The 24,252-nt window shown below is 51.5% G+C and overlaps 2 protein-coding genes across 28 annotated transcripts in view; both read left to right on the top strand.

Annotated features, from left to right (window-relative positions):
- The first annotated feature begins 1,081 nt into the window (after positions 1-1,081).
- CXXC1 (CXXC finger protein 1) lies at positions 1,082-6,769 on the top strand. Its single transcript, XM_046026070.1, has 15 exons — positions 1,082-1,341; positions 2,182-2,300; positions 2,401-2,501; positions 2,794-3,029; positions 3,121-3,297; positions 3,717-3,743; positions 3,821-4,066; positions 4,237-4,344; positions 4,519-4,703; positions 4,997-5,204; positions 5,283-5,393; positions 5,522-5,571; positions 5,719-5,815; positions 6,096-6,248; positions 6,332-6,769. Exons 1-15 carry the CDS (start codon positions 1,339-1,341, stop codon positions 6,476-6,478), a joined length of 1,968 nt encoding a protein of 655 aa, XP_045882026.1. The 5' UTR covers positions 1,082-1,338; the 3' UTR covers positions 6,479-6,769.
- An 806-nt stretch (positions 6,770-7,575) lies between these two features.
- The window catches only part of MBD1 (methyl-CpG binding domain protein 1), a 50,293-nt gene continuing 33,616 nt past the window's right edge, over positions 7,576-24,252 (top strand). The window contains exons 1-17 of one of the 27 annotated variants that reach the window (XR_006820977.1): positions 7,599-7,948; positions 9,358-9,492; positions 11,994-12,108; positions 12,199-12,365; positions 12,453-12,535; positions 12,699-12,739; positions 13,101-13,247; positions 13,352-13,480; positions 13,871-13,990; positions 14,074-14,142; positions 14,705-14,872; positions 15,239-15,535; positions 15,629-15,766; positions 16,107-16,241; positions 16,328-16,389; positions 19,300-19,594; positions 21,057-21,181. Coding sequence is in view for 26 of the 27 variants with exons in the window: in XM_046024191.1 (XP_045880147.1) it covers positions 9,383-9,492; positions 11,994-12,108; positions 12,199-12,365; positions 12,453-12,535; positions 12,699-12,739; positions 13,101-13,247; positions 13,352-13,480; positions 13,871-13,990; positions 14,074-14,142; positions 14,705-14,872; positions 15,239-15,535; positions 15,629-15,766; positions 16,107-16,241; positions 16,328-16,389; positions 22,181-22,514 (2,115 nt within the window). In the remaining variant the exon portion in view is untranslated. Of the gene's footprint in view, positions 7,949-9,357; positions 9,493-11,993; positions 12,109-12,198; positions 12,366-12,452; positions 12,536-12,698; positions 12,740-13,100; positions 13,248-13,351; positions 13,481-13,870; positions 13,991-14,073; positions 14,143-14,704; positions 14,873-15,238; positions 15,536-15,628; positions 15,767-16,106; positions 16,242-16,327; positions 16,390-17,559; positions 20,275-21,056; positions 21,182-22,180; positions 22,515-24,252 lie in introns of those variants that run through there. The other 26 variants (XM_046024210.1, XM_046024209.1, XM_046024194.1 and 23 more) reach the window with 26 other exon arrangements.

Here is a 24,252-nt window from a genome sequence, read left to right as displayed (position 1 = left end):
CAGGAGAATCATCAGTAGGAAACAAGTTGCTATCACGTTGGGAGCCAAGAAATCCAGAAGAATTATCAGCAAAGGGGAAAAAGTTTCTTTTTCTCCAGGCCTCTCTCCTCAACCGGAATCAAGTCGTTCTGACTCTGAATGTGGACATGTGAACATTTACTACGACCAAGACTCGCGCATTGGGTGGGATTTGGGCGGCTGGGGGCACTGATCTGCTGTTTCTCATTTGACTTAGTGGTTGTCCGAGTTAGAACATTACTCTAACGGGACGTCTACCTCTCTAATCGGTCCAAAAAATTTTTTTTATTGTACACGATCTAAGTTTAAGATGTTACAATTAACTTTATAGGAGAGAATTGAATATGTATGAAACCAGAGAACTGAAATGGACGTCACCAGGAACCCGGCAAATCCACATTCTGGCGGTGGCCGGGAGTCAGGGGAAGACTTGGTGAAGCCAGCTGTCTCGGATTTCAAAATCTGCTTTGGTTCGGCCACTTCTCACCAGAGGCGGTCAGTTCACCACCGTTTATAGCCTTCCAATGGTTGCTTCCATGAACCGTGCCAGGCCTGGCTGAGGAACTGGAAGGAGGAATGAGGGCGGGAAAGAGTGGTGGACGGTGACATCGGAGACATAACAGGGGGAAATCTTTCCTTCGCAGCGCTAAAGCACACAGTCAGCTGGCGCCCTATTAATACATGTGGAAGGGGAAAGTGACTGAATGGAAGAGTGAGTGTAACTTGATACAGGTAGTGTTTCGGGAGGAGCCACTCTTTCTTTGAACTTCTCCGCAGTGCAAACCGCTGGCGTACGGAATCGATGGCCAAAATGGCGGCGCCATCCTGGAATCCGGGATTAGGACGCTGCCATGTATTGCCTGTGAACGTACGGACTCGGCCATCTTACGGAATCAGATTCCAAGATGACGGCATCTGAGTGGAAGTCGCGCACAGGCGCGGCCATAGTTCCTGCAAGGTTGTGTCCGTACAAGCGGGCACCGTACGGACTTAGCCCACAAGGTGGCGGTGCCCTCGGTAAAGCAGCCATATAGGTGCGGCCATGTTTCCTGCAAACTTACGAATTTGGCGGCCGTACGGTCTCAGTAATCAAGATGGTGGCGCTGAGAGACCGTAGAGGCTCTAGGCGGCAGATCTACTTGTTTGCCGCGGAGCCGACGCATTAGGCCTGCGCAATAAGAGTACGGTGCCCGGGAGGTTCGACCAAAGCGGAAGTAGTTGTGGGCGCCTTTACAACGGCCGCGGACGCCACCGAGAGGTCTGTACGGATTCGCGGGGTCGCTGGCGGGGATCGCGGAGGGGTGCGCCGAGAGCGGAGAGATGGTGAGTACGGGTCCGGGGAGGGGGGTCGGCGGTAGAGGTCAGCGGGCTTGGTAGTGGTGTGGTCCGTGGGCAGACTCTTGGGGGTCTGTGGTGAACCGTAAGGAGATTGAGAGTAGTATGGTGGGGGCCTGTGGTGAGCCTTTACAGGGGTCTGTGGGTAGAATGTTGGGGGTCTGATGTTCTGAATTTCTTTTAATGTGTGAGCCATCTGGGAGTTTTGTGATGAGCCGTTGTGGGGGTCCGTAATGGAAGTTTGGTGGCGATCCCTTTCGGTAGTTCCGCGGGGGTCCGGATGGGAAATTGTTTGGGCAGAGTGATACGGGGTTTGCGATGAGCGGTACTGGTTAGTATGTGGTGAGCCGCGACGAGTCAGTGTCAAAGGATCGGTGGGGAAAGGTGATGGGGGCGCGTTGTCTGTGGCGTTGGGGATCTGCGGGGAACCGTGATGGAAATACATGTTCCGTCTCCGGAATCTACTCTGTGGTGTCTGTGAGAAGTGAGGGGGTCCTGTGAGGAGTCACGATGGGGGCAGCATGAGATGAACGGTAGAGTGAACTAAGTTGTAAGTGTGTGGATTGAATGATGGAGTGTTAGCGGACTAAGTGATGGAAAGTCTGAGACGGAATGATGGGATTTGTGAGTATAGTCCTGGGGTGTCATGGGTGAGTGGTGGGGGCGGCTTGTGGGGATTGTGATGGAAAGATTTATGAGGAGCTATGATGGAAAGTCTATTGGCAGAATGTTGGGGTTTGTGGTGAGCCCTGATGGAGCTGTAACAAGGGACGACGCACTATGATGGGGGTTCTCTAAGGAACCGTGATGGTGGGGGGAATCCCACAGGAGGGTGATGGTTCAGACCCGGAGCCTCCAGATGCTGGGGAGGACAGCAAGTCCGAGAATGGGGAGAATGCGCCTATCTACTGCATCTGCCGCAAACCAGACATCAACTGCTTCATGATGTGAGCCGGGGAGAGGCGGGCGGGGCTGACACTTGCAAGGTTGGGTGAGGCTGATGGGTCCGGCCCCTCACATCTGCACCACTCACCCCATCCTCTGCAGCGGGTGTGACAACTGCAATGAGTGGTTCCATGGGGACTGCATCCGGATCACTGAGAAGATGGCCAAGGCCATCCGGGAGTGGTACTGTCGGGAGTGCCGAGGTGAGGGGGGGGGTGGCCTGGACAGGGCAGGCAGATCCATCTGCCCCGAGGGAGGAGAAGCCATGAAGGGAGGGTTGGTCATGGGGAGTGGTGGTATGTGTCTGTGGGTGATTATTGGTTTGTGGTGAACTGGAGTGGAGACTCCATTGTGAGCCCAAATACAGGGTCCCACCAGATGGAGTCGCTCTGCTCTGGAGTAGGGGGACAGAGAAGGTGGGTGGGATAGAAAAAAAGAGGAAGGAGTTCTGGGATCATCCAAATTTTTCAGTGTCCACCCGCCTTGGCCCCACAGAGAAAGACCCCAAGCTGGAAATCCGTTATCGGCACAAGAAGTCTCGGGAGCGGGACAGCAATGAGCGAGACGGCAGTGAGCCCCGGGATGAGGGTGGAGGGCGCAAGAGGCCTGCCCCGGATCCAGACCTGCAGCGTCGGGCGGGGTCAGGGACAGGGGTTGGGGCGATGCTTGCTCGGGGCTCTGCTTCGCCCCACAAATCCTCTCCACAGCCCCTGGTGGCCACACCCAGCCAGGTGAGTGGCTGCCATGGTTGGGGTGGGTAAGGAGATCCCATTTCAGGCCCAACTTGAGTTCCTGATTTTTGTTCTGGGCCTCTCTCTTCAGCATCACCAGCAGCAGCAGCAGATCAAACGGTCAGCCCGCATGTGTGGCGAGTGCGAGGCCTGCCGGCGCACTGAGGACTGTGGCCACTGTGACTTCTGTCGGGACATGAAGAAGTTTGGGGGCCCCAACAAGATCCGGCAGAAGTGCCGGCTGCGTCAGTGCCAGCTGCGGGCCCGGGTGAGCATGGGTAGAGCTGGGCAGGGCCGGGGGGGGGGGGGTGGTGGTGTCAGTATGTCCAGGAAGGGCTCATTCAGGCCAGGAGGGGTGGGCCAGGTGAGGTGGGGCCTGATTGCCTGCAGACAGGTGGGAAGGAGCCTGTCCAGATGAATGGGGCACGATCAGGTGTGCGGGGCTAGCAGGGGTGCCTCAAACCCTAGGTGGGCAGCGTAGAGCCAGATGTTTCAAGGCAGCCAGGCATGTTGGGGCCGGTGGGATGGGACTGAGCATGTCCTGGTTCTGAGAAGTGAGGGTAGTGGGTATGTCTGGGGAGGCAAAGCGGGGCCAGTTGGTGGGGCCAGGCTCTTGTGGGAGGGGCTAGGGCAGGGCCACCCTCCATCCACCTGGGGCTGACCTGGGCCTTCCTCCTGCCGGCACAGGAATCGTACAAGTACTTCCCTTCCTCGGTGAGTCCAGCCCCCCAGGGCGGGGCGGGGCATGCGGGCAGGGCGGTCAGGGCCAGTCCTGAGATTCTGCCCTGCAGCTCTCGCCAGTGACGCCCTCAGAGTCCCTGCCGCGGCCTCGCAGGCCACTGCCCACCCAGCAGCAGCCACAGCCATCACAGAAGCTGGGGCGCATCCGTGAGGACGAGGGGGCAGTGGCATCATCAGCAGTCAAGGAGCCACCTGAGGCTACGGCCACACCTGAGCCACTCTCAGATGAGGACCTGCCGCTGGACCCTGACCTCTACCAGGACTTCTGTGCAGGGGCCTTTGATGACCATGGCCTGGTGAGCAGCCAGAGCGTCCCACGGTGGAAGGGTAGAAGTTACGGAAGCTGAGTTTCCATGATAAGGAGAGATGGAAGATGAGGCAGAGTATGGAAGGCTGATTTGGGAACTGACTTGTGGTGGGGTAGTCATGAGTGGGGCAGGTGGGGCAGTGTCTGTCTCACTTGCAGCCCTGGATGAGTGACACAGAGGAGTCTCCGTTCCTGGACCCTGCGCTGCGGAAGAGGGCAGTGAAAGTGAAGCATGTAAAGCGTCGGGAGAAGAAATCCGAGAAGAAGGTGATGGAGAGGGTGAAATGGTTGTGGGAAGGCAGCAGGCAGGGAGACGAGGGAGAGGCAAAGGTCAGGAGCTGGATGGGACAAGAGCCAGAAGGGGGTGGAATATGGGGAGACAGGAACCTCGGGCTGACTTTAACTCTGCCCTAACCTGACCTAACCTGCTTCGTCCCACAGAAGGAAGAGAGATACAAGCGGCATCGGCAGAAACAGAAGCACAAGGACAAATGGAAACACCCAGAGCGTGCCGATGCCAAGGACCCCGCATCACTACCGCAGTGCCTGGGACCTGGCTGTGTGCGCCCTGCCCAGCCTGGCTCCAAGTATTGCTCCGATGATTGTGGCATGAAGCTGGCAGCCAAGTGAGTCATTCTTGAAGGGTTTAAGGGAATCAGGGAATATGGGGTAGGGTGTGGCCAGAGCTCTCTGTATGTCTTCCCATCAGTCATCTGCCCACTCCTCAGTCCACAAAGCACCATCCATCCATCCCTCATCCATCTACCATTCAAGTGCTCATCTGCTTATTTATTTGCCATTCACTCAGTTATCCTCCCGCCATTTGGTCGGCCATCCGTTCTGCCATTCGTGGATCACCCCACTTACTCTCTTGTCTGCCGCCTTTCCTGCCTGCACCTAACCCCCTGCCTCCCTGCAGCCGCATCTACGAGATCCTCCCCCAGCGCATCCAGCAGTGGCAGCAGAGTCCTTGTATTGCTGAGGAGCACGGGAAGAAGCTGCTCGAACGTATTCGCCGTGAGCAGCAGAGCGCCCGCACCCGCCTTCAGGAAATGGAACGCCGATTCCATGAGCTCGAGGCCATCATTCTTCGTGCCAAGCAGCAGGCTGTCCGTGAGGATGAGGAGGTGAGCAGGCAAGGCCCAGCGGCACGGGGCCCCGTACCTGGTCCTGCCGGGCCTCATCGTTTCTTTCACTCCACACAGAGCAATGAGGGTGACAGTGATGACACAGACCTACAGATCTTCTGCGTGTCCTGCGGGCACCCTATCAACCCACGTGTTGCCTTGCGCCACATGGAGCGCTGCTACGCCAAGGTCAGGGTGTCACCCTGAGGGGGAGTATCAGTGGGTCTGTGGGGGAACAGATGTGTTGTCTGGGGGTTATCTCAGGCGGGCATGCAGCACACATCCACAGTGCCCTCCATTTGTGCTCATCCCTCCAGTATGAGAGCCAGACGTCCTTTGGGTCCATGTACCCCACACGCATTGAGGGGTGAGTGTGGGCGCTCCGTGCAGTTAGACCAGGGAGGTTAAGGCTGGGGTCGGAAGTGGCATGTTGGGGCGGGATATGGGCATGGACAAGAATAGATGGGTGCCCCTTCTCTCCCTTCACTACCTTGTCTCTACTGTAACCCCCCAGAGCTACACGACTCTTCTGTGATGTCTACAATCCTCAGAGCAAGACCTATTGTAAGCGGCTCCAGGTGCTGTGCCCTGAGCACTCACGGGACCCCAAAGTAAGTTTTGCCCTCGACTCCCCCCATTCTGTCCTTTCTTCCTCCTCACTGCCCACATTCATCCCTTGCTGCTTCTTTTGCCCTCCTTCCTTCCCTTTTCCCTACTTGACTGCTTCACTTTGCCTGCCTTATCACTCTTCATTCCTTTCCTTTTTCCTGTCTCATTATCTCCTGTTCCTGTCCTTTTCCATTCCTTTCTTTCTCTCTGACCACTCCCCATGCCTGTCCTCTTTTCTCCCTCACCACCCCCATTCATCCCTGACCCCCGCTCTCCTTGCAGGTGCCAGCAGATGAGGTATGTGGGTGCCCTCTTGTACGTGATGTCTTTGAGCTCACGGGTGACTTCTGCCGCCTGCCCAAACGCCAGTGTAACCGCCATTACTGCTGGGAGAAGTTGCGGCGTGCTGAAGTGGACCTGGAGCGTGTGCGCGTGGTAGGTTTTGATGCTAAATGTGGCTGGGGTCGGGTGGGGCTTCTAGAGCTCCTTCTCACGGCTCTTTTCTGCTTCCCTGGCAGTGGTACAAGCTGGATGAGCTGTTTGAGCAGGAGCGAAATGTACGCACAGCCATGACTAACCGAGCAGGATTATTGGCCCTGATGCTGCACCAAACAATCCAACATGACCCGCTCACTACCGATCTGCGCTCCAGTGCTGACCGTTGAACCTCACACTGGCCCAGAAATCCTCACACCCTGCATTCCAGGCGGAGGAGCTGCCCTGAATCCCCCATTTGTCTGTTCTGCCATTCATATGTTTCTCCAGTGGTCCCTGAGTTTCTCCTGTGCCCATCCACTATTTGACTACCCAGCTGCCCTTACCAGAGGGTCTCAGAATTTTCTCCTGTCCTTGTCTGTCCCTCTGTCTATCCATTCTCTGTGCCTGGGTGGGACTGTGGAGTCTGCTCACTCTTGCCTCCCCCCGTCCTGGTTTTGTTAATAAAATTTTAAAGAATCAAGAAAGATTACTACTGAAGGTTTTCACTTCCCAAACCCCACGGGTAGATGAGCTGTGGCACACACCGGTATTCAGAAGAGGTTGCAGTATACAGCTTTAAGTACACAGTTGGCACCTACTCTCTGTTCTGCAGGAACCCCCCTTGGGCGGTGGGATATGCCTTGCCGAAGGAGGGCCCAGTGGCTTACATTCTCAGCATTTCATCTTGAAACAGTGGGTGTACAGTTGGCACTAATTCAGTATTGTGGTTGACTTACCGCCCCTGTGTCAGCATCGACACCCTCCAGACTAGAAATGTATTAGATGACAGACACAAGGTCTCGTTCTCCCTCAAACCCCTCTTTTGCGACACGGGTGTAACAGAAGTCCGGGAACCCCGTCCCGCCCTGTCGTCGGGGCTAGTGATCCCCCACAGCACAGCCTTTCCAGGACGAGACCCGCCGGTCTCCGTTGCCCGGCCCTTCTGTTTACCTGCAGCGCGGCACCGCCCCCTTCTCCAGTTCCCGTGGAAAGTACTGGGGTTAGCGTGCGGCTGGACTGGTCTCCGCGCGCTCCTGCAACTGTTCGGCGGAGAGGAGAGAGCGGGACGCAATAGTCCTGGGGGAGATGTTCGGGGAACCGCATGGCACAGCCTCCGACACAACCTCAGCCTTGGGCACCCCTCCCTCCCGGTAACCGCCGGTGAAGACCGCCCCGGGAAGAACGTAGGGCCAACCCCAACCTTCCACGCCCCCTTAGGTTGGGAGAGCGCAGGCGCAAGCCAGGTGGGCGGAGCGGGGAGAGCCCCGGTTGGGGAAGAGAGGCGTTCCTGCGCTGCAAGTCTCCGATAGGGGTGCGAGCCGTACTTGGACTTCAGGGTGCAAGCGCAGTAGGTCCCGAGCAAGAGGCGCGCGCTGCTGTGGGACTGAGCACGCAGGCGCGGGGGTCCTCCCCACTAAGGGCAAATGCCGGAGGGGCATTAGAGCGCAGGCGTCGTGCCGGGGGCGGGGCCCTAGAGGCGGGCAGCGGGTTTCCGGTTCCGGGAGCAACGAACGGCCGCGGCAGCGACAGCTACCGCTTCAGAGGAAGCGTCTGCGGAGGAGGAAGAAGAGCAGGGCAAGGCGGGAGTCACAGGCGGGACCCTCGCCATGGGTCCGCGGACCTAGAGCGGCGGAAGCTACCGGCCTGGTGCCGAGCTGGTGAGACAGTTGTGGGGGTGGAAATGGAGAGCACTCAGGCGTAGGATGGGGAAGAATTGAGGCTCAGAACCCTGACGGAGAGGAATGAAGGGCCCTCAGGCCGCTGAGTGGGAGGAATGGCGGCGTCGGAATACTGAAGGGGAAGAATGGGAAGGTTTTGCCTGAGGACGGGGAGTATTGGGGCTCAGAGCGCTGACAGGTGGACGCGTTGGGAGTCTGGACGAGGATGGAGAGGGTTGGGGAAGGATCCGAACCCCGAGGGGAGATCTTGGTGCCTCTCAAGTTAAGGAGAGAAATGGGGGCTCAGAACGCTGAGAGGGAGAAATGAAGAGGGGTCTCAGGTTGATGACGGGAAGAAATGGGGCCATTAGGAGGCTGAAAAGGAGTGGCGGGGACTCCTGTGGAGAAGAGAAGGAATAGGGGTTCCGAATGCTGAGTTAGGGATGGCATGATCTTGGGACAAAAACGGGGAGGGTTTAGGGGTGGGTTTAGAATGCTGAGGGGGGGAAAGCAGGGTATTTCAGGGTGATGAGGGGAATGGAGAATAAGAGACACTGAAGGGAAGGAATGAAGAAACTTTGTAGCTGAAGACGAGAGGAATAAGGTTTGGGGACTGATATTGGTGAAGACTTGTGTCTCAGAGCACTGACAGGGAAAATAAGGGAGGAGGCTTTCAGACTGAGGAACAGGAGTGAGGGGCTGTTCAGGGTATAGAGATGGAGAAGCTGGGGGCTCTCTGGCAAGGACACAGAGGAAACTGAGGCAGTAGCACTGAGGTAGCATGGTAAGAGGTCATCAGAAAGGGAAGGAATGGGAGGATTAAAAGACTGAAAGAGAAATTGAGGACTCCTGGGTCAATGATGGAAGTGAATGGGAGGTCAGAACACTGAGGTAGATAGAGTACTGGGACCCTGGTCTGAGGATGAGCAGAATGGGGGCCTCTTGGGCTGCTGATGGGAGGAATAGGGCCTCTCAGTTCAGGGAATGGGGTGTACGGAGGTTTCAGGGTGACAAAGGGGAGGCGTAGAGACCAGTAGGTTAAAGACAGTGTCTCCTGGGAGGAAAGAGGTTCTTAAGCTGGCAGAGGGGAGAAGTGATGGTTTCTCAGGCTGAGGATAGGGAGGAAGTGGGAATCAGGACATGAAGTAAGGAATGAGGATCTTTGGGTTGAAGATTGGGACCCTTAAGTTGAAGATTGGGCTTCCAGGTCAGGAAGGGGGAGGAATGACAAGCTTCTGGGCTCAGGACAGGGAAGAATGAGTTGGGAAAGGAGATTTTCTCTTGTATTCGCCAGTTGGCTGTGGGAGGTACCAGGTCTTGGACAAGCATACTAGCAGTTTGGGGGACTAGGGTACAACACGTCCTCTCCTAGTGCATTGGTTTTCCTCATTGCTCCGTCCACATTGCAGGCCGCTGCTCCTTCCCGTGGCTTCCATGGCTGAGGACTGGCTGGAGTGCCCAGCCTTGGGCCCCGGCTGGAAACGCCGTGAGGTCTTTCGAAAATCAGGTGCCACCTGTGGACGCTCAGACACCTATTACCAGAGGTACTGGGTGGGTTGGGACAGGGTCATGGGTAAGGCTGAGTCTAGTTGAGCAAGGTAAAATCAGGGCATGTGTTTAATTTTATGGGTGGATTAAAATTACGCATATATAGTTCATTCTTATTACTTGTGTATTTCATATTTGCTAATGTGTTTGCTTGCTAGAATTTGTATTCTTAAAGTTGCTATTCCTTGTGCTTTCATGGTCTTTCATAGACATGCACAGAACAGCAAAAAATTTAAGTTGCACTTAAGTTGCACGCACACCCAGCTGAGGTTGAATGTGACTTTCTTATTTCAGTTCTTTTACCGTAATCATGTGTCCTTTTCATGGTCCACTTAATGCCGTGTTTTTCACATTTTTGTGCTTTTTATTGGTGATTTTAGTATTTAGAATGAATGGCCCTCAGCATAGTGCTGAAGTTGCTATCTAGTATTCTAAGTGTAAGAAGTCTGATGGGCTACAAGGAGAAAAACGTGATGTGCTGCAAGGAGAAAATACACATTAAATACATTTCAGGTGTGAGTTGTAGTGCTGTTAGGAGTGAGTGCAATGTCAATGAATCAAAAATGTGGTACATCTAGAAAAAGAGAAGGAAATTTTCCAATTTGTCCAACTTCAATTTCTGGAAAATGCTAAAGTACGCTGAACCTAAGGAAAAGGTGGGAAAAGGGCTAAGCCCTAAAGATCCGTAATATGATCAGTAAAATAAAGTGCACTTGATCTTAGCCAAAAGGCTGAGAAGCGATGATCAGTAAAATAAAGTGTAGTGGGCATCGTGAGAGGCTGAAAGCCAAGGACGTTGATGGTTGTGTTACCATTGTTTAGGAAAATGTCGAATCTATCTTAGTGCTGACTGGCTTATATTTTTCAGAAGATGATACATTGTAAAAAATGTTAAATTTGCATACAAAGTAGGTCTGCAGATCAAGAGTTTGGAGAGGAATTTTTAAAATACCTGTTAAGTGTTATATGGGAAATGTGTCACGTAGAAGACCAGGCTTTTAGTACTGACAAGGCTGGCTTGTTTTACAAGGGCCTTGGTAAAAGTACCTATATAACAATACTCCAAAGCTCCTGGCTTTAAATCATTCAAAGGCTATACATAAAATGAGGTTACACATTGATCATCTGAGGCTCACAGGAAGCTAACCTGTAGTTTCCCTAGGACCAGAGAGGTTCTATGTTCACTAATTCAGTGTTTAATGTGACTTTATACAACATACCACGAATGACAATCGGCCATTAATACATGAATATACATGTTTGTGTGCTATTTGCATTTAAGGATCTAAGGTGTTTCAGGATCTATTAGTGATGCAGTTATTGAATTTACTCTTCCTGAACTTCCTGAAGTTCACTCTTCCTGAACTTTTTGGGTATCTAAGTTGCTGTTTTCTTGGAGGAATATAGTAAAATCATAAATATAATTGTTTGTTCATACTTAGTTGTACGTTTATCCACATATAACACATGTGAAACTGTCATAATTTATATTTTAAGTGTTGTCATCAAGAACCATAAAAGACTAGAGGTTTTGTCCTAATTGGGGCAAGATAACAAGTATGTCACAATTTTGTGGATGCGTGTAGGATATACGACACTCCTGGGTCAGAGATGAAAGATAGTTTATTACTCACAGTAACAGCAGTATTCAGAATGTCTTTATTTTCCTGTCAGTTCCCCAAATGCCAGTTCCCACATCATGACCTGAAGAGGGCTATCTAGCACCTGCCCGTGCATTGGGTTGTAGGAAAGGAACTACTTGAGCTTCAGGAATCTAGTCTTTTATGTTAGGATAGTAAGGATGCCTTCCCTCTGCTCTGGAAGGAAAACTTATCTCTTATCTTCCAAGGCTGTTTGCTGTACAAACATCCTTGAAGAGATAGTTCATAACAAAGGACTATCAGTGCCTCTCTTACAAGACATGCAAAAATGCTGGAGACCCGTGGAGTATTCTCTTTCAGTATTGCTTATTCCTATTTTGTTTTGTATGTAGTTGCGTTTGTATGTTTATACATGCATTACATGATTCCACAGTTCTCACAGCACCTGGGATGGGAAACATGGGTGTGGGGCTCTAAGTGCACATATATTTATGTGCTTGTTTATTTGTGTGTGTGTTTTTAAGCAGGTGTTTATCTTTTTTGTTTTTTTACATATTTAGTATGTAATATTAACATACTTACACATTACTTAACAGATTGGGATTGGTATTTCTGTCTGTTTAGACTATAAGTAGTAACATATGACATAAATACATATCTACGTTTATATTATTTACTTATATATGCATATGTGCGGCTATTTGTACACATCTTATATTTCTGCTTTGCAGGCTTAGTTGGGGTACGACCTGGTCAGGGTTTACATGCCAATCCCAAGCTACCTCCTGTATCCCCTGCCAGCCCTACAGGCCTGTTCACCAGCCTAGTGGGAGGGTTGTGTGGGTGGAGTGGCCATGACTTCACCCAGGTACCAACTCATCCTGGCCCATCCTTAGCCCCACAGGAGACAGGATCCGAAGCAAAGTTGAGCTGACCCGATACCTGGGCCCTGCGTGTGACCTCACCCTCTTCGACTTCAAACAAGGCATTCTGTGTTATCCAGCCCCCAAGGTACTACACAGTGTGGGGTACCCAGCAGGGATGACTGAACCACCTAACACCCACCCGCTGATCTCTTCCTTCTTTTCCTCTCATCTGCAGCCCCAGTCCTTACCTGTCCCTAGCAGGAAGCGGAAGAAGCCTTCACGGCCAGCCAAGACTCGGAAACGTCAGGTTGGACCCCAGAAGGGTGAGGTCAGGAAGGAGGCCCCAGGAGATGAGACCAAGGCTGATGCTGACACAGCCCCAGCTTCACTGCCTGCTCCTGGGTGAGTGTTGACCTAAAGTGAGCCAAGAGGGTGAGGGTTGCGGTTGAGGGTGCACTTAGAGCCCCATACCCATGTTTCCCATCCCAGGTGCTGTGAGAACTGTGGAATCAGCTTCTCAGGGGATGGTACCCGAAGACAGCGGCTCAAGACATTATGCAAGGACTGCAGAGGTGAGTGGCCCCCAGGCCCTGGGACACAGAAGTGAAGCAGGTCTGATGTCAGGTTAGGACACCACTGTCAGGCTGGAGGTTGAATGGTGGACGTCAGGGGAGCAGCAGTGCGTGAGGGTAGATATCTGATGCTTCTTGCCCACTTCTCCTTTTCCCTCTGCAGCACAGAGAATTGCTTTCAACCGGGAGCAAAGGATGTTTAAGGTAAGCACGACCTGCCTCCTCCTCACAATTGTGTGGTGGGAGCAGGATGTGATGGGGGCTTGTGGAGGGTTTAAAGGAATGGTGATGGATTCACAGTGTGTCAGAGTCATTTTGTAGGGAGCTAGCTACCATCAGCAGACAGTAATGGGATGATGGGGTGTCAGCACTTTCAGCGATGAGGTTAACAGGGCACCGGTAGACATTGGGGATAGCCTCTGATGGCCGCTAATCAACAGTTGTCAGGTACAGTCATGAGGCAAGTGGTAGACTACTGTGGGGGCTAATAATAGACATGTAAGGGGCAGCGCACCTGGAGCTACTCTGGCTGGGCCTATGACCTCGCCCCACCCATTCCTGGCAGCGTGTGGGCTGCGGGGAGTGCGCAGCCTGCCGGGTAACCGAGGACTGCGGGGCCTGCTCCACATGCCTTCTGCAGTTGCCCCATGATGTGGCCTCGGGGCTGTTCTGCAAGTGTGAGCGGAGACGGTGCCTCCGGATTGTGGAAAGGGTGAGCTGGGCAGGTGGGGTGGGCCAAAGGCTTACCCTAGCCCCTGGCTCTCATAGCTCTGGCCCTATGCATCATGCTTGTGCTCCCTCCCATCCCCCCAACAGAGCCGAGGGTGTGGAGTGTGCAGGGGCTGTCAGACCCGAGAGGACTGTGGCCGTTGTCGAGTTTGCCTTCGCCCTCCCCGCCCCGGTCTCAGGCGCCAATGGAGGTGTGTCCAGCGGCGCTGTTTACGGGTGAGTTAGGCTGGAGGGGCTGGCGCTGTTGGGGTCAGGGCCGGGGCAGAACTCATCTGCTGTTAAAGTTGCTGCTGCTGCTGCTGCTTCCTCCCAGTCTTGCCCACCTCATGTCTTCTTTTCTCCCTCACCCCATGCTCAACTCCCTGGTCCCACCTACTTGCCCCTATCTGCCAGCACCTTGCCCACCGTCTCCGTCGCCACCATCAGCGATGTCAACGACGCCCTCCCCTAGCTGTGGCTCCCCCTGCTGTGAGTGCTGCACCCCACACTCTGCCTGCCTGTCCCATGCATGCTTTCTGCACTTCTCTTGGGGGTGGGCATGAGGGTTGGGATCCCGTATCTGCCTGGTGCCATCAAGCCTAAACTACTCTTCTGGCTTTCTCCCAGGGTAAACGTAGCCGCCGCAGAGGAGGCTGTGACTCCAAGATGGCTGCCCGGCGGCGCCCCCCACGAACCCAGCCACTGCCTCCAGTTCCCCCATCACAGCCTCCAGAGTCCCCAGAGCTGGTGAGGCCCTGGTGGGCCGGGGGAAGGCACAACCCTAATCTTATCCAGTACCTGCCCTGACCCCAGCCCATTTGCCTCTGCAGCACCCCAGAGCCCTGGCCCCCTCGCCACCTGCCGAATTCATCTATTACTGTGTAGACGAGGACGAGCTAGTGAGTCCTACCCTACTTGGACAAACCTAGACCCTCCCAGGGTACTTGGTTAAGCCCAAAGAAGCAGCTGCTGCAATGGGCCTAATAGGGAAACAGCAAGACACAGCAATGGGTACTAGTATGGGGTAAGCAGACAATGGGGGAGGGGCCAACATGGGATCGACAGGTGCAGCAGCAGTAGCTAATGTCAGGTGAACCCGTGCTCTAGTGGGGCTAATAGAGGAAAAGTTGGCATAGTGAAGGGAGTTCACATAGGTTGAGCAGATTCAGCAGGTACAGTGGAGGGTCACAATGGAGGCTCAGCAAAATTCTGCTTGAGGTGGGGGCCGAAGACCTTGATAGCCACTGGTCTAGCAGATGACATGATGGATAGGCATTGGAGCAGCCACAATTCTGATGGTATTGGGCACTGTCCACTACAGTGATAGTGCCTGGTGTTGGACTAGCAGGTGCCGAGGTGTGACCAAGACCATTGCACAGCTGGTTCCCTCTGATGAGGCTGGTAAAGGAGCAGCATTGGAATAGTGCCTGTAATAGCATCCTCTTTTTGCCTGTCCCCCAGCAGCCGTACACGAACCGTCGGCAGAACCGTAAGTGTGGGGCCTGTGCAGCTTGCCTACGCCGGATGGACTGTGGTCGCTGCGACTTCTGCTGTGACAAGCCGAAATTTGGGGGCAGCAATCAGAAGCGCCAGAAGTGTCGTTGGCGCCAATGCCTGCAGTTTGCCATGGTGGGTGGGTCAGGAAGGGTCAGGTGGGTGGGACAAGTTGATCCAGGGCGCCCAGTGCCTGGGAGTAGTGGGAAAGGGCTGGTAGGTGGGTGGGACAGGCCATATGTGCTGTGCATCTTCAGAGGAGTGGGCAGGGCAATAGGTTCAGCCAAAGATTAGCAAACATTGTGCTGAGGCAAATGAAGAATCTGAGTGGCGCTGGCATTGCTAACAGGAGACCAGCAGACTCAATGGTGAGGGCCTCCTGGGTAAGCAGGTTCTGTGCTAGAACTCATTGGGATTAACAGGCACATTGATCAGGGCAGGGTGGTGGATATTGGAGTTGGTCACCGTGCCACATGGCCGTAACACCCTGTCTTTATTCAGAAGCGGCTGCTGCCTAGTGTCTGGGCAGGATCTGAGGATGGAGCAGGGCCGCCTCCACCGTATTCTCGTCGAAAGAGACCTGGCTCTACTCGACGGCCCCGTCTGGGCCAGATACTGAAGACCTTGACCACACCCACAGTCAGATCAGGCCGTGCCCAAACTCCAATGAAACAGGAAACGGGCAGTGGCTTTGTGCTACCCCCACCTGGCACTGACCTTGTGTTCTTACGGGAAGGTGCAAGCAGTCCTGTGCAGGTGCCTGGCCCTGCTACAGCTTCCACAGAAGCCCTGTTGCAGGTGAGGGTCCCATCTTACCCTGCCCTCCCCAGCCCTATCCAGCCTTGTGCCAGGAAGCTGGGACCAAGTCTGCCGCAATCCTCCTTCACACAGGAGGCCCAGTGCCCAGGCCTGAGTTGGGTTGTGGCCTTACCCCAGGTGAAGCAAGAGAAGGTGGATGCCCAGGAAGACTGGACACCGGGCACAGCCATCCTGACTTCTCCTGTATTGCTGTCTGGCTGCCCCAGCAAGGTGGGGGTCAGTGATGGGTGGTCTGTAAGCAGAATGGTGGTGGTTTTTTGAGCAGAGCAATAGATGTGCTGACCGCAGCCTCACCATAAAGTTTCCCTACCTGTCTGACACATGCCCCACCTTCCCCAGGCAACTAACTTTGCCTGCTTCGCTGTCCAGCTAACAGAAAAAAGGAATTCTCTGAGGAAGGGGAAAGGTTTGTAGGTTGAGAGATGAGTTTTCTGGGCTGAAGTGCGTTGGAAGTGAGATTTGTCAGCACACTGACAGGTTGGTTGGTAAGAGACTCTTGCCTTAGCCAGGCCTGCCCTTCTGACTGATGCCTGTTTCCCACCTCTCCCAGGCAGTAGATGCAGGCCTGCCACCTGTGAAGCAAGAGCCATTGGACCCTGAGGAGGACAAGGAGGAAGAGAGCAAGGATGACTCCGCCTCCGACTTGGCCCCAGAGGAGGAGGCAGGAGGGGCTGGCACACCCGTGGTCAGTGCTGGGGGACACTTAACCCTGCCTTGACCCTGCTTTAGCCCCATTGGCCATGATGACCCATGATATTAATTCTTCCCCAGATCACGGAGATTTTCAGCCTGGGTGGAACCCGCCTCCGGGACACAGCGGTCTGGTTGCCAAGGTGTGCCCCGCACAGTGAGGGATGGTATGGGGTCGGTGCTGGTCAGATGTGGGCCCTGAGTTTTAAAAGTAGAGTCAGTAATTTGGTGTGGTGCAGTGGGAGGTAAAGGCTCGTATCACTGTGTTGATTATGATCAGTGAGGGGTTATGTGCAGGTCCCTAGAGATTTCTCCTGAGGTTGAGGTCAGGGTTTTCCTTGGGTGTGTGTATGTTGGGGGGTGGGGGTGGAGGGACAGGGATCAGTGGAGGGTGAGGACTTAATGCCCTGCAATGAGATTTGAAGGGAAAATATAAAAGCCTGATCCGTATCTTCCTTAGGAAATCCAGAAGGGGACAGGTTTAATACATAAATTTTTATTCAGAGAATCTTCATTTGGGGTCTTGAAGGCCTCTGGAGTTGACAGGTGGGCTGGACAGTGGTGGGTGGGCAGGTCTGGGCCCTGAGATAGCTCTGATCTGGGGCCACGTGCAACTGCTCAATCTCGGGCTGTCTTTCACCTCCTAGAACATCCTTTGTGGATGGGGTTGGGTTGTGTTTCTTGAGCCTTTCCTGAGCCTGTTGAGGTTATTAATATAATTTTAGCTGCTCCAAAGAACTGTCCCTGCAGGCCTGGCAATAGAATGAAGGATAACTGCCCCTGAGGACAGGGCTGGCAGGAAGAAGACAAGGGAATGCTACCTCTTGCAAGATGGTCACAGGCTGTACCATACAGCCCCAGACAAAGGCAACAAACTGTTAGCCTAGGCACCTGGATTCCTTTATTCCCACAAACTAGTTTCTGCAGGCCAGAAACTCCTTCATCTGCCTTGGGCAATTACAGAGGTACTGACTGAGTACCTGCTGGGTGCACTGCAGTGTGAGAGCTACAGTGGTGAATACAGTGACCCTGGAAGGCTTATCCTTCAGGAGATAAACGGATTCCTGCCTTCAGGGAACTTACCATCTAAGTGAGGAAACAGTTTCCCTTTGTGTGAAATCAGTACATGTTAATGGAGAAGGTAATGATGCTATCTCGTTTGTAATGGAGTATTTTAAAAGTGAGAAGAGAGAGAAGGGATAATTATGGGGAAATGGGTGGTATGTACAGAATACTAGGAAATGGTTTTATAATGCTCCATATTGCAAAGAGCGAACTTCATTCAACATACAGACCTGCTCCCTCTTCTCTAGGTCCAAGGACCTTAAAAAACCTGGAGCTAGAAAGCAGTAGACTGGAGGCTTCTGCAGACTGTAGGATTCAAGGTGATATTTACAGACTGGCTTTATGAGAGAAAACTGATCTACTCAGAGGCTGGACCGTAGACGGAGGGGCTTTTGTAGGATTCAGTAGGAACTGGAAAAACCTACCACCAAACCAGAGAAGCAGGCCTATTCAGTACAATGAGCTTAAAGAGGAAGTAAGCAGGAAAGGAAGAAAAAGAAAGTTGTTGCATTTGCTCCAACTGGTGCAAATCCCAGGAGCTTGACTGTGATAAGCTGTGGTGGGAGATCTGGGGTGGAGAGGGGCTGTAAAAGCCGCCACAAAACAGCCTGTACAAGCCATCTTCGTGAATAATTTTTCAGTGGCTTCTGGATGAGACCTGGCAGTGTTTCTGAACATTTCCATTTCCTCAGAGAGACAGCATTGGAAAATCATAATGTGAAAAAATGAGGAAAGGAACTATTTGGTTAGTTCTTCCTACTGATCTATTTAGTCCTCCCATCGTTTTAGGGAAACAATGATTTTTGCCCATTTTTGCATATGGGAAAAAAGACTCAAAGAAATTAAATAACTTGTCCAGTGTCCGACAGACAGCTAGTATCAGTATGCCTAGGAAAAAAAAACCCAGGTTGTAAAAACCTTGTTCTTTAAGCCACAAAACTGTAAACTGTAATCCTATATCCGATAATGTGTAATATTATAGTAACAGAAGTTTCCAGTGACCTTGAAAACAAGGTGGATTACCCTAAACACAACAAATTGTTTACACTGCTGCCTCTAGCATGGTTTAGGGAGTGCCAAGGCTGCGTGGATTTGGTCACCTTTTCACAGCACCCATGCATTCAAGAGACTGGGTTCTTCTGAGGCCATGGGTGTTGCATAATATTCCTCAGACACTAACGAACATCCTTCTCCAGGGTTCACTGTCCATTTTGCTTGTTGTCCTCATTCTCCTCAGCCAAAACAGTCTTCAGAAGTAAAGCTGCCAGACTGGCTCATCTTTGCTTATAGCTTGCCTCCCCTGTCCCTTGATGACTTTTGTGCTTGGTTTGTCCTTGGTCCCTCTCTATGAGGGGTCCGAGTTCCTGCCTCAAGTCCTGCATAAGGGCCAGTCTTGACTCAGTCCTGCCTCAGTTCCCAGTTCTTCATAAAGTGCCAAAAAGTTTAGACCTGTCCTTCATTACATAGCCAGCATTATAGGGCTATGACAGGGTGCATGCCTCCCTAAATTTTGTAGCCTTTGTATCTCCCCTGCGTTATTCTAGTCCCAGCCCTGCAGCTTTAGATAATTCAGATGTAGATTAGACATTTCCCTGCTGTTAACTCTTTCTGCTACATTTCTTTGCCCCTTCCTTTGCTTTACCTTCTTGAGCCAGAGACAAGACTGGCTACTTTTCTGGTATTGTTTTGTTCTTCCCAGGACCCCGGCACCTAACCCTAGTTTTGTAATGTCTAAAATGAAATTTGATTGGCATTCAGACTTGTAAGAGTCTGATAACAGTGAGAGTCACAATACAATCAGAAAAGCAGTACCACTAATGTAAATATTATATATATATGTATATATATGTGTGTGTATGTATATATATATATATTATATATATGTATATTTTAAGGGACTTAATAGGGATATGAGCTTATACAGTAGTGGGAGCTGATTAAACAGTCTCTAAGGCTGTTGTCTTTGCATCTAATGCTGGAGCTTGAAGTCTGCAGGGCAGGCAATCGGGAAGGGAAGATGGATGTAAAGTGTGGGAGACCGAGGACACTTTGGCGTGCACGAGCAAGAGCTGGAACCGGCGAGGATGGCCTAGAACCCATGTCAGTGTCTCACCATCTCCAACTGCGATAATGTGGGTGTCCTGCAGAAGAAGCTGGTGCCCTTCATCACAGAGTTAAATACTCCTCTGGCCCAGGAATTAGAGAAGCAGAAGGAAGATCCCAGGGAAAGTGGAGCAGCTGCAGGCCTGGCTGCAGGCCTGACTGCTGCCCCACACCAACGAGGTGAGCCAGCAGATAAGTGACAACATGTGTGAACTGCAACAGTGCCTGGTGCGCCTGCACCAACCTTCCGAGTGTAAAAACAGTATGCTGCTGCTTCACTTCTGTCCTCCAGTTACCATGCAAACTGTCTCTTGTGGCCCATCCTAACCGGAAGCATACAGGGAAGGGAGTTCTGGGAAACGTAGCCTAGTCAAGGTGACACATTACAAAGCCACCCTGCCATGAATCAGCTCCCAAGGGTCTCACTGCTCACCTGAGGATAACTTGATAAAGCTACGTTGCTGGAAATGCAAACCTGAAGACCATGGATTTCATGGTGACCCCAGCAAGTACAGAAATACTGTCAAGCCCACCCAGAAAAAAACTGGCTGGTCTCAGCTATTTTTGTGTCATTCATTCAAGTAATGAGAACCTGGCCCATGGTAGGCACTGTACTTGATACTGGGATACAGGAATGAAAAAGATACAGTCCATGCAATTTTATTAAATAACATAAGTATGTATTACAAATGGTGAATGGATATCCAACTTTATCATGGAATTTAATGGTGAAAATATAGAATTCAGGAAACTGTCGGGAGGAAAGCCCTTGCGTGAACCTTGGGGCACAATAGGAATTGAAAATAATATAAATAGTTTCTATCTCTGAGCTGTTCTATTTTAAAATTATTTTAAAATGATTTTTATTGTCCCGTTTACTGTTTCATATATTTAGTGTTTCTTTGGGGAGTGTCTTGATGTAACAGTGTTGACTCTGAGAAAGTGGGATGGTGGGTGGCAAGATCAAGGTCAGGTTCTGTCGAAGGACCTTGGGCCAACCACTTCTCTAGGCCTTGGGGCTTGGCTGAAGGTGGAGGCTCACTGCTGGTCCGGTTCCCGCCCCTCCACCCTCTTAATAGGCCCGCCAGGGGGCGCCGGGGCCGCGGTCATCCCACCACCGCTCTGGGAAGACGCAGCCCCTCTCCCCTGGCCAGGGCGGCCCGGGGGCGTGGCCTCCGCCCAGCCGAGACAACAATCCTTGGCCAGGCTGGGAAGAAAGCCGATTCTTCACTAGTGGTAGAAATGGGCAAAACCGACCGGAGTTAATGGGATGCGCCCAGGGGAGGGTGCAGCAGGACGAGCTCTCAACCGACGCTGGGACGTTTGAGGACAGCAAAGTGTCACCAGGGGTCGGCTTCCCCGTCGCAGAACTCATTTCGACAGGATCCTACGGGCTGTGCGACCTCTGGGGGTGTCCGTCGCGCTCTCTTTTATCTCTGCTGCTTTTCCCAAACCCAGCGCCTGACTGAGGGCCTTTTCATTGCCTCCCTTCTTTCCCAAGGGTGTGGTGTGAGGGGTGGTTCCACCCAGACCAACTGGTGGGCCACTCGCCCGTGGGACACGAAGACAAGGAACTGACCCTCAGGACTCTGCCCAGGGAACCGAGACGACCTCTAATTTCTTTCTTTTTTGTTTGTTTCAGGCTACGTAAACTCTTAGCAGTTAATGAAAATGAGTATTTTACCGAACTGCAATTGAAAGAAGAAGCATTATAGGAGAAAAAAAAAAAAAAAAAAAAGACAAAATGAGAATTATTAAAAGAGATTATAAAAAGAAAAAGAGACATTATTTTGTGGCTGAAAAGCTGAACCAGCATTTCAGGAAATGGAATCCAAATCTAGAAACGTACCGCATACAAAATCCGAAGTGGGTGGATTACAAATGATTAAGGAACGCTAATTTACAGTAAATTGCGGCCTTACGATGGTATACACAGTAGTTGTACTTTGGTTATTGTTAGATGTCAGTGACTGACTAGGTTCTGGTTTTTTTCTGTGGTCTAGTGTTCTGTGCTGCTCGCTGCACTTGAGAGGGAGAGTACCAAAGCGTCATTCTTAACTGGCGTTTAGTTACTACCACCTTACTTTTGACCAGAAGTACAGTCCTGGCTCCACCTGTGCCTAAGGCTTTTTCTAAGTTCCCATAGCTGTGTTGCTTGTTCCCCTCCTCAGATACGGATTCTTAGGGCCTCAATTCCTGCTCTTCCCATCCATGCCCTGACCCTGGTTTACTGTGAACAGTACCTCAGACTCTTGTTCTTTATTTTGCCCAGCCAGGTCATGCCATTGCCCTCTTAGCCCATCTGATTTGTCCCACATCCTGGGGTGCCCCGAGTCAGCTCTGGTTTCTGCCCAGTGCAATAGGAAGATCTTATTACTAACCAATTTATCATTACTGGTTTGGGTGGGCTGACAAGACAGGCTCTCTAGGCCTTGTCTTAGCAGGAAGATGAAAATACCTGCTGTTCCATCAACGCTCTAAGATATTTGTGAGGCCCAAAGGTTTTATGTGTGAAAATGCCTTGCAAATTACCGTAAAGAACTACACAAATGTAAGGTGGTTGTCCTGTGATGGTTATATATTATCATCAAGATTTACCTAGAGATGCCCACAAAATTTAACCTTCCCACAGAATATCCACTAACTTTTCTCATGCTTTTAGGCTGATTATAGGATATAAATAGCAAAGTCAACTGGTATGTAATTAGATCTTCACTTTCACTTCGGGTTAAGGAGGCTTATTTCTGCTATTCTGATGAACCCTAGAGGAAGGGAGCGAAGTCGCTGGAGGCATGGCGAAGGGCGGGGTGAGGACTGCGCAGACTCAGCTCCTCGGCTCCGGGAGGAAGTTGGGAGCACTAGCGTCTATGGTCACCATGGTGACGGGACCGACTTCGGCCCCTCCCACCTGCCCCTCACCCTGCTGGGCGCACCATGGCAACCAGACCTCTGCACTGCGGAAGCAGGTCCCGTAGGTCTTTGCCGTTGGGATACCACGGCGGACGCCGCCCCCATCCCGAGGGACTCGAAAATGTACAGCCAGCGATTTGGCATCGTACAGCGGGAGGTTAAGGGCCCCACTCCCAAAGTGGTGATTGTGGTAAGCACGGGATGTGTGTGTGGGACCCTACTGCTTTCTGCATCTCCCAGCACTCCGGGCCTAGCAGAGCCCAACCTGGCCCCAGCGGTGGCTCTCTCAAGGGGAGTAGGTGTCTTGTGCAGTGGGTTGAATTTTGAAAGAAGGAAAGATAAGGCCATTCACTTAGTTCCTGTACTCTGTTGCTCAACCCCCCCCCCCCCCCCCCGCCTTCCACTCCCCCCACCCCCACCTAGCAGCAGTTATGTTTAGATTTTGTATCTGTAGAATCACCCCTTGGGATACTGAGAGTTTTCAGTCTCCAAGACTCCCAAAGAAGTCTGTCCCCTTGTGATGTGGCATGGCTGTCACAAAAAGGGTGCTGGGTCCCGGCAGGGCAGGATATCGGGTCTGGGCTGCTGGTGATTCAGCTGTATGATCTTGGGCTGGTCCTGCATTCCAGGGAAAATGTATGAGGAAGGAGGATTGGGCTGTGAGGGGTTGTGAGCAGTTACACTGCCCTTCCTGTGCCAACTCAGCTGTAACAGAAGTGTCCCTGCAGGCCTGGCAATAGGGTGGTTGTTTGCCTCTAAGGCTGGGGTGGTGGTAGGAGGCCAGGAGAATGCTGTATGCTGCAGAATTTGTGATGGGTCTTGCTCAGAACCCCAGACACTTGGTTTATGCACCTAGATACCTTTGTTCCTACAAGCTAGTTTCTATAGGCTAGAAAACCTTCATGTGTAATTAGACAATTAGAGATATTATTTGAGCCCCTGCTGTATCCACAGCACTTCAGGAGATATGGAGGTAAAAACTGACTCTGAGAGGTTTATTTTTCATTAAAAGTCTGATCCCTGCCTTCCTGTTGCTTATTCTCTAATTGCAGAAATAGTTTGTTCATGCGTAAAACCATTAAAGGCTAACATGGTAGATAATCATGTGCTATACTGTCTGTGATGGTATTTTATGGCAGAAATACCAGCAATAATGAAGGATGCGGTTTTATTATGCACCACAGTACACATAGCAATTCTCAGTCCACTTACAGACCAGCTCCCTCTTTTCTGGGTCCAAGGACTGTAGGTTCTGGGTCTGAAAATCAGTAGATTGGAGGCCTCTACAGACTCTAGAGTTCAAGGTTTCATGAGGGACAGAAACTGATCTACTTTGGGTTCTGTATCCCAACACAGAGCTCAGGTACTGGGCTATTGTTTGAGTGCCATTGCTTGTGTTGGTAACCAATAAAGAACATGAAAAAAAAAATTACCACCGAATCAGAGAAGCAGGCCAATTGAATACTTTGAGCATATAGAAGAATAAAGAGGAAAAGGGAAAAGTCAGTGTTGTGTATCTCAGAAATCAGAGTGTGATAAGAAGTATGGATGTTAGAGATCACACTTGGAGTGGGGGAAGAATTAAAGCCACCAGGGATGAGACTTGAAGCTAAAGCATTTCTCCAGGAGAAAGCAATAAATGATGTAACGTGTGAAGTAAAGGAACAGTTACATGGTGAGTGCTGCTTGGGGACCCAGTTATTTAATTCTTAAAATAGTTTTTTAGGAGCACATTTATTTTGATCATTTTGACAGGTAAGAAAACTGAGATTCAAAGAGATTAAGTACCTTCTTTAAAATCACATAGTTGTAATGGGTAGAGGCCAGAATCAAACCTAGACCGTAAAATATTGTTCTTTAAGACGTATAAACTGTAAACTCGATCATTAGAAACTGTAATTTAACATGTTACAGTGACAGAGCCTTCA

This window comes from Meles meles, chromosome 12, assembly GCF_922984935.1.
Source record: "Meles meles chromosome 12, mMelMel3.1 paternal haplotype, whole genome shotgun sequence".
Classification (NCBI taxonomy): domain Eukaryota; kingdom Metazoa; phylum Chordata; class Mammalia; order Carnivora; family Mustelidae; genus Meles; species Meles meles.
Note: the sequence above shows the minus strand (reverse complement) of the source record. Positions and strands in the feature narration are given on the sequence as shown.